Source organism: Amia ocellicauda, chromosome 21 (genome assembly GCF_036373705.1).
Source record: "Amia ocellicauda isolate fAmiCal2 chromosome 21, fAmiCal2.hap1, whole genome shotgun sequence".
NCBI classification, from domain to species: Eukaryota; Metazoa; Chordata; class Actinopteri; order Amiiformes; family Amiidae; genus Amia; species Amia ocellicauda.
This window is the reverse complement of record NC_089870.1, coordinates 13,318,347-13,326,986: the sequence shown is the minus strand read 5'-3', so window position 1 is coordinate 13,326,986 and position 8,640 is coordinate 13,318,347. Positions and strand designations below refer to the sequence as shown.

General features: G+C 44.9%; 1 protein-coding gene across 1 annotated transcript in view; it reads right to left on the bottom strand.

Annotated features, from left to right (window-relative positions):
• Positions 1–796: 796 nt before the first annotated feature.
• ltk (leukocyte receptor tyrosine kinase) overlaps positions 797–8,640 on the bottom strand; it is a 55,848-nt gene continuing 48,004 nt past the window's right edge. The window contains exons 20-29 of the mRNA XM_066694501.1: positions 8,300–8,486; positions 7,791–7,881; positions 6,445–6,509; positions 6,133–6,262; positions 5,917–6,014; positions 5,591–5,683; positions 5,312–5,413; positions 4,915–5,049; positions 4,345–4,435; positions 797–4,014 (exon numbers count right to left, since the gene is read on the bottom strand). Of these exons, the coding sequence (XP_066550598.1) occupies positions 3,079–4,014; positions 4,345–4,435; positions 4,915–5,049; positions 5,312–5,413; positions 5,591–5,683; positions 5,917–6,014; positions 6,133–6,262; positions 6,445–6,509; positions 7,791–7,881; positions 8,300–8,486 (1,928 nt within the window). The 3' untranslated portion in view covers positions 797–3,078. The remainder of the gene's footprint in view (positions 4,015–4,344; positions 4,436–4,914; positions 5,050–5,311; positions 5,414–5,590; positions 5,684–5,916; positions 6,015–6,132; positions 6,263–6,444; positions 6,510–7,790; positions 7,882–8,299; positions 8,487–8,640) is intronic.

Here is an 8,640-nt window from a genome sequence, read left to right as displayed (position 1 = left end):
CATGGGATAACACTGAAGGAGGTCAGATTAATAGTTTTCTTCAATCTATCAAATGTAAAATTCACAGCTAGGTTTGTGTTATTTTAAAGTTTTCATTTGCATTTATATATATATATATATATATATATATATATATATACACTCACCTAAAGGATTATTAGGAACACCTGTTCAATTTCTCATTAATGCAATTATCTAATCAACCAATCACATGGCAGTTGCTTCAATGCATTTAGGGGTGTGGTCCTGGTCAAGACAATCTCCTGAACTCCAAACTGAATGTCTGAATGGGAAAGAAAGGTGATTTAAGCAATTTTGAGCGTGGCATGGTTGTTGGTGCCAGACGGGCCGGTCTGAGTATTTCACAATCTGCTCAGTTACTGGGATTTTCACACACAACCATTTCTAGGGTTTACAAAGAATGGTGTGAAAAGGGAAAAACATCCAGTATGCGGCAGTCCTGTGGGCGAAAATGCCTTGTTGATGCTAGAGGTCAGAGGAGAATGGGCCGACTGATTCAAGCTGATAGAAGAGCAACTTTGACTGAAATAACCACTCGTTACAACCGAGGTATGCAGCAAAGCATTTGTGAAGCCACAACACGTACAACCTTGAGGCGGATGGGCTACAACAGCAGAAGACCCCACCGGGTACCACTCATCTCCACTACAAATAGGAAAAAGAGGCTACAATTTGCACAAGCTCACCAAAATTGGACAGTTGAAGACTGGAAAAATGTTGCCTGGTCTGATGAGTCTCGATTTCTGTTGAGACATTCAGATGGTAGAGTCAGAATTTGGCGTAAACAGAATGAGAACATGGATCCATCATGCCTTGTTACCACTGTGCAGGCTGCTGGTGGTGGTGTAATGGTGTGGGGGATGTTTTCTTGGCACACTTTAGGCCCCTTAGTGCCAATTGGGCATCGTTTAAATGCCACGGCCTACCTGAGCATTGTTTCTGACCATGTCCATCCCTTTATGACCACCATGTACCCATCCTCTGATGGCTACTTCCAGCAGGATAATGCACCATGTCACAAAGGTCGAATCATTTCAAATTGGTTTCTTGAACATGACAATGAGTTCACTGTACTAAACTGGCCCCCAGTCACCAGATCTCAACCCAATAGAGCATCTTTGGGATGTGGTGGAACGGGAGCTTCGTGCCCTGGATGTGCATCCCACAAATCTCCATCAACTGCAAGATGCTATCCTATCAATATGGGCCAACATTTCTAAAGAATGCTTTCAGCACCTTGTTGAATCAATGCCACGTAGAATTAAGGCAGTTCTGAAGGCGAAAGGGGGTCAAACACAGTATTAGTATGGTGTTCCTAATAATCCTTTAGGTGAGTGTATATATATATATTAAACATTTCCTATCCATAAAATTGGTGGGCAGAACATTTTTTCATTTAATTAAAAAACAAAAACATTATGGTTACTATTATATATCTATATAAAAAAGTTGGTGGGACTAAATATAATAAACTGGTGACATATTTAAGCGTTTTTACTAAACTGGGAAATGTATTTATTCTACATATACTTGTTTTAAAATAGATAAACAAGAATATTGGCTACAAAACATTGAATTTGAAGTTCCAATTTGGCAAAGGTCTATCAGTTGGCATTGATAATACAAAATCAGTATCTTCCAAGGCAATGAAAGTTCTTCGGACAAAACAGCACATTTATAATACTGAACGCTTGTTGAAAGAACAGTGTAAAATCATACCATATTTGTAATCCAACGCTGGCTTCTCTTAAAAAAATAAAATACAATGTGACATAAGAAAAGCCTTATTTGTAAACAGCACCCGTGTCCACATCTGTAAGTACTTTGGTTCACCAGGTCGGGGTCTCCAGAAAACAATGAGCCAGAGTGGAGCCCTAAAATACGTCTGACCAGCTGAGTTTAAACATATTAGTAAAAACAAACAGCAGATACATTTCAAACATAAATAGAGTGTTCACTGTAGATTAAAACTAAGTGACTGACAAGAACTAAAATCTGTCCTGCTACAGCAACACTGAATTCACAAAACGGGAGGAGGAACGCTGGAGAATATGTAGAACAGAAAGGTGTATAATGTCAGTGCTGTATCAGAGACGTTCAGAGCCCCATCTTTCTGAGCAGAGCTGTGAGTTTTGACAACGTACAGCCGGCCCTGACCTCTGACCTCTCCCCTCCCAGGGCCTGTGGCACAGCGATCAAAGCTCACAACTCTGGTTTTCTGTGACCAGTTAGTGTTGGGTGTCTCCTCTCCCTATTGAGTATTGCAAGTAAATCAGTCATACACCCTAATCTGAATAATAATAATAATAATAATAATAATAATAATAATAATACAAAACACAAATCATTTCTTTCCAGTTTTTCACCCCAGGAAACTGAAATTGGCTTAATTACAACTTTCTAATCCACAGACATTGTAATTTCACCCGAGTAAAAGCCGGCCGTGCCAGTGTCAGGACTCCAGTAGAGGTCTAGTACAGAGGTGTGACTATATTCTAACCTGGCTGTTTTTACTGGGGTATAAACATCCCGTAAATCTACAAATCTTACTCTTGTGTTTATTCTCACTAACAAAAAAAATCCCAGGGGGCTCAAGGAATGGGAAATGCAGCTGTGACTACAAGCGAGGTTCTCCCATAAAACTCGGTCGGTTTCACAGCTGACAGCCTCACTGCAAAAATGTAATTGCAGGAATGGCAAATAAAAACAGTCAAAGTAAAGCAGTGAAGACACAATACGATGTATAAAAGGGTTTCTCCCATGATGATCTCTCTCCTTCTCTCTCCCAGTGCTTCGCATAAATCCAATATAGGCAGTGTTTTTTTTAATTCTTCCTTTTTTCCCCAAAAACTTTACCGACACTGACGCTTGAATACAACCGTAAACGCGTACAAATATTTATATATAAAACAATAGTACCGAACAAAAATATAGAAAAAAGTCAAAATAATGGCTGCCATCTCCTGTAACAGGTGAACCAGTGCAAGGTGCCAGGGCACTCCAGTGTGGTGATCCAGTGTTCGTCGGCGTGTCCCGAGATGAAGCGTGGCCCGGCACTTACACAGGCGTGACACTGAGGTCCTCCGACAGGGAGAAGCCAGAGTCTCTGTCCCGGGTGGGTTTCTCAGGTTTGCTCAGCAGCTGGATGTCTTCTTGGCTGTAGCTGGTGTGGCGCTGTACCAGTGGTTTGGTGATGCATGCAGCGGGGCTACCTTTGCCAACAGGAGTGGCGCTAGTACTGGGCTCTGGCCCCTTCGCCACTACCAGGGGCAAGCTCTCGGCCTCGTAGCTTTGGTCATCGTAGGCATAGTTGACGTTTCCGCAGGGGAAGCTCTGAAGCTTGGCCAGATCCACTCCGGCAGCCCCTGAGGACACCCCTGCCCCCTTGCAGGAAGATCGGCCTGGGCTCTGAGGGCTGGAGGGTAGAGGCGATGACGGGGAGGTCCTGGAGCTGGGCGGAGAGGAGCTGCCGTTCCCATCGAAACCCGAATCATCCCTCTCGGGGCCGGGTGGCACAGGGCCGGCCCCAGAGGCAGGGGGCTGTGTTTGTGACAGAGCCGCTTTGCCACGGCCGAAGCTCTCCAGAACCCAGGAGCCGTAGGTGGGGTTCCACAGATTCTTGGTCTTGTTCTTCAGCTTCTGGCTACCAGACGCAGAGCTGGCTGCGGTGGAGGTGGAGTCAGCGTGCAGCCACAATCCAGAACAACCCCCCGGTGTTGGGTTAGGCTCTGCCCATCCTGCTCCCAGCACTTCCCTGTGCAGAGAGAGCTCCTGTGGTCTCTGAAGGGGGCGCTGCAGCAAGGACAGCGACTTGTGGGCCTGGGGCAGCGTGGCGGTGTGGTTCTGCCGCAGGCAGGGGTCTGGGGATAGAGATGGCGTGACCAGTAGGGGCGTCATGCTCCCAGATCCCTCAGGACGCATCACTGTACTACCCTCCTCCTCTGCTGGGGGGCCGTATTCCACAGGCAAGGGGGTATTGATGACATCAGGATCCTGAGGAAGATGCAGGAAGTGGAATGAGGGTTAAGCGTTTTGAAACAGAGATGGACTTTATTTATTGTATGTATTTGTGTGTTACCTTACAACAGTAAAGGACAAAATATGATTGAAATAAATATTATGGCTCTCAAAGCAGAGAAAAATAAACATTAAAACATAAAAAGAACTCACTGTTATTATACATATATATTAATTGTGTATAACATGCAAGTAATATACAGTTCATCCTGCTAAAGAAGGCAGTTGGGGAATACCACTGATACACGGGAATATGAACGTATCTCAAGCAGGCAGTGAGGGAGTTCACACAGGGTGCTAGTTTACCTGTGTGCAGTAATTGATCCTTTCCAAGAGAGTGGAGAAGTTGGGCCTGTGCTCTGGGCAGTGCTGCCAGCACTGGGTCATGATCCGATACCTGCAGGGAAGGAACACACTCACAGCTTTGAACAGGGGGCTATAAAGTAGTAGTGTGGGTTAGAAGTCAGGGCTCTGGACTCTGCGGAGGGTCGGGGGTTCAGTGCCAGGTGTGGGACAATGCTGCTGTACCCTTGAGTAAGGTACTGTACCTGGATTGCTTCAGTAAAAAACTATATCAATGGGTAATTGTATGTAAAAATAATCTGATATATTGTAGCAATTGTAAGTAATCTGCTAAAAAAAAAAAAAAAGTTTAACTCACACTTGTTAATCTTGTGGGTGCAAGTAGTGTTATTGATATGAACTACTTCTGGTCACAGGTCATGCTGAGCTGTGATGCTTATCTCGGAGGCTTTAGTTTTCACATTTGACACCACACCACAGAAGGCGAAGACAGCAGAAGAAGAAAAAAGGGAACTATATGACCTTCGAATCCTAAACACTGAAAACACAGTTTGAGCAGTTTGAGGGACTTACACAGGCCCAGGACAGCTCTTTGGAGGGTCCATCCTGCCCCCACTCGTCACATACTCCAGCACCTCCTGATTGGTCTTACAGGGGTACGGCATGTACCCGAGAGAGAAGATCTCCCACAGCAGTACCCCAAATGACCTGCAGGGGGAGACACAGTCAATAAACACAGCAGGACCACGAAGACAGCAAATCTAACTGTCAGTGTTTACTCGTGTTTTGAATTACAGAGCATCAAATGTACAGTGTATTGGGTGTACATCATCAAACAATATAATTAGCTTCGTACGATCTAGGTTAACAAACTTCCCCTGATCTATTTTATAAAGAGTAGACCAATCGTATAAAAGACTATGACACTGAGTTTCAGGGGTGTCAGCCACAGAGGGAAACATGTCTTTACCAGGTGTCTGTTTTGCAGGTGAAAATTCCCTCCAAAAAGGCCTCTGGGGGCATCCACTTGACAGGCAGCATGGCCCGACCCCCTTTTCTGTAGTAACTTGCCCTGTGGAGAGAAAGAGAGAGAGAGACCGAGGGTGGGCGAGAGCTCTGAATCTATGTGCGGTCCTGACGAGAGAGCTAGCAAGGGGATCACTCCCGCATTCACCTGGGACAGACTACTGTTACAGAGGAAGTCTGGAGTGCAGAAACAATACAGAGAAGCCTGGTGATGGATAACTACCTGTATATGTCACGGGCCATCCCAAAGTCTCCGATCTTCGCTACTCTCCCTGGGCCTGTGCAGGTCAGCAGACAATTACGGGCAGCGATGTCCCTACAAAACAAACAGCAGGGTTCAAAGCACACAGCCGAGAGGAGGGACATATAGAGCATAAGGAACAACCTGTCAATAATAGGTTTTATCAGTGGCCAAGTAACACGACAGCACGAGAGGAGTACCAAAGCCACAGTGCTCTCCCTCTTTGTTTGAAGAAAAAACATAAAATTCCTGTTTTAAGGATTGTGCATCAACCCTCCACGCTCAACTGGCCATCCCCCTACACTCACCGGTGTATGAAGTGGTTCTCCTCCAGGTAGCGGCAGCCGTAGGCAATGTCTCTCGCCATGTGTAGCAGCTCCAGCATAGTGAGGGAGGACGCCTGGCCCTGTGCCACGAAACACAACTGCTCAGCACTTAAGGCACCGAAAAATAACAACGAGCAAAAACAGAAGCTACCCAGAAACACGGACGACATCTAGTCTAAAGGCGAGAGGGGAACTCACGGTCTTGGGACGGTTCTGCCTCAGGAAGCTCTTCATGTCACCTCCTATCATGAGCTCCAGCAGGATGAAGCGAGGCAGGTTCTGCAGACTGACGCCGATACAGCGCACGATGTTCTGGTGGCTGAACTTGCTGTGGAGACGGACAGAAACAAGCTCAGTGTCGCACGGCACCTCACGAGTCCAGCACCAAGCGATTGTGTGGGATATGACCCGAACCGCAATGAGCGGTTGACGATCCTGTGCGTATGTGCGAGGTACGCAGAAGTGTGTGTGTAAGGAGGAGGACAGATAGGGCGCTCCAGATGATCTGACCTCATGATGAGGGCCTCCATCAGGAAGTCCATCTCATCCTGTTCTGAGCAGATTTCAGGAAGAGTCTAGAGAATAAAAGATTGAAAGATGAAGGAGATTTTAAAAGACGTCAGACTGAAGCAACACAAGTGCAGAAAAATTATTGAAAGCTTGTAATATGTGGATAAAATGACTAGTGATGCTTTCCCAATGGAAAACATATTTATAATATATGTATTTCCACAAGTTTCCTGTGGAAGGTACTGTAGAAACTATTATGGGTGGCATTTATGGGTAGCAAAGTACTGAGTTGACTGGCAGTATTTTTGATTTTCGTTAGCTAGCTAACTGGGATAAGCAATAATAACATATTCACTCGCTAGATGTTGAAATGTTACGGAGCTCGGGGACAACGTGCTGTTCGTCATTGTACATACAACGAGACAAAACTTAATGATTGGCTTAAATTGGAGTGCTTCAACCATAAACCTAAAATTAAATCAGAATGTTCCTGTCAGAGATGGTACAGTTTCCATCGCCTCCCAAATCACGACGAAGCTAAAAGAAATTGGCTCAAAAACTTAAACTTAAAAAAGCAGAAGTTATAACCCAAATGTTATGTTTGCTTGTTTCACTTTGTTGATAAGATGCCAGCGCAGGATAACCCATACTCAATGCTCTTTCTGGGTTATGAGACACCGCCTCAGCAGGAGCGTTGACAGACATGGCACAAGAACAGGTATGTCGACTAGTTTTGATATCATGGTGGCAGGTGACCTGAAATGTTTACCTGACACAGCCAGCATACCCTGTATTTGGCAGGTGTTAATTGCATTCCCTGCTCTATCTAATAGATACAGAATATTTATTTTGAAAATATTAAACCTAGTCTATGTATCCCAATGAGTGCTTATTTGCAGTAGAGAATAGTATGATAAATGCTATAAGTAAGACACAGGGAGTTTAAATTGTTTTTAAAAGTATCCCTACTTAGTGTATTTGTTTTTCCAGATCCTTACCAAATAATCTCATGGACTAATCATCTATATTCATATTCATATTCAACTTCTTCATGTCATCTTCCCAACCATTAATTACGTAGGGTAAAGGTAGGCTAATATTACCCTTATCTCCATCAGGTTGTGTTCCCACACCACATTAGTTTGGTAAGGTCTATGTGAATGAATGAATGAATTAATGAATGAAGAAACCGTTTGTTTAATTCGAACCCGGAACTAACGCTCATAATTTGCGCAAGGCATCATGGGACACTGGAAACTCGTGGATATACATATCATTTATTCTAAATATAAAATCAAGTATAAACTACGAAAAATATAAAGTTCTGGTGGTCTCAGTGTGCTGACCTTGATGGCGACCTGCAGTGGCCCACTTTCCCCGGCATTTCCCAGGACCTGTCCCTCATACACCTCTCCAAATGCGCCATGACCAAGAGCCCTGATACACCACCCACAGGGGGACAGAGATGGAGAGACAGAGAGATGTTACCAGGGCTGACCACCAAATCAATAACGCTGGTCCACTTCACCTTGGGAAAGACACTTTAGAAATAAAAACGTATCAAAGAGGCCAAGGTAGAGAAAAGGTACTGAAGAAAAGGAAGGAAACCATTTACTTGAGAACTGCATGTATATCAGCCTGTATGGTAGGATCATGCAACCCTGCAGATTAACTATAAGTTAATTCAAGTGCTTTTAGGCAGTTAACTAAACTATACAAGAATTTAGAGTTATAGATGGCCTATGGACGTCACTGCTGGGCTGTAATAAGGAGCAGCCAGGGCACTAGTTTCCACGGTGTCAAGAGTTCCCTGCTGTGCCTCATCGTGTGTCAGTAATCCAATCCTCCATGGTACCTGAGCAAGGAGATGTTCTTGCGCGGTACTTCCTTCAGGTCGCTGAGGGAGGTGGCCTTGCCGGCGAAGCAGTAGTTAGGGTTGTAGTCGGTCATGATGGTGGACGTGCGGATCTTGCTGAGCTTGTACTCGGGGCTCTGCAGGCGCACGCGCACAGCCTGGAGCTGGTTCTTCTTGCGGTAATAAACTGGAGAGGGACAGAGAGAGACAGAAGGGAAGGGCTGCGGTGAGAGGACCAGTCAGTCAGTCTCATTTCAATGCCTGTTTGTCACCCAAACATCCTGTGAAGCTTTTGACACCTAAAGATGTGAAAGGCTGATAACATGGCTTGAGAGAAGTCA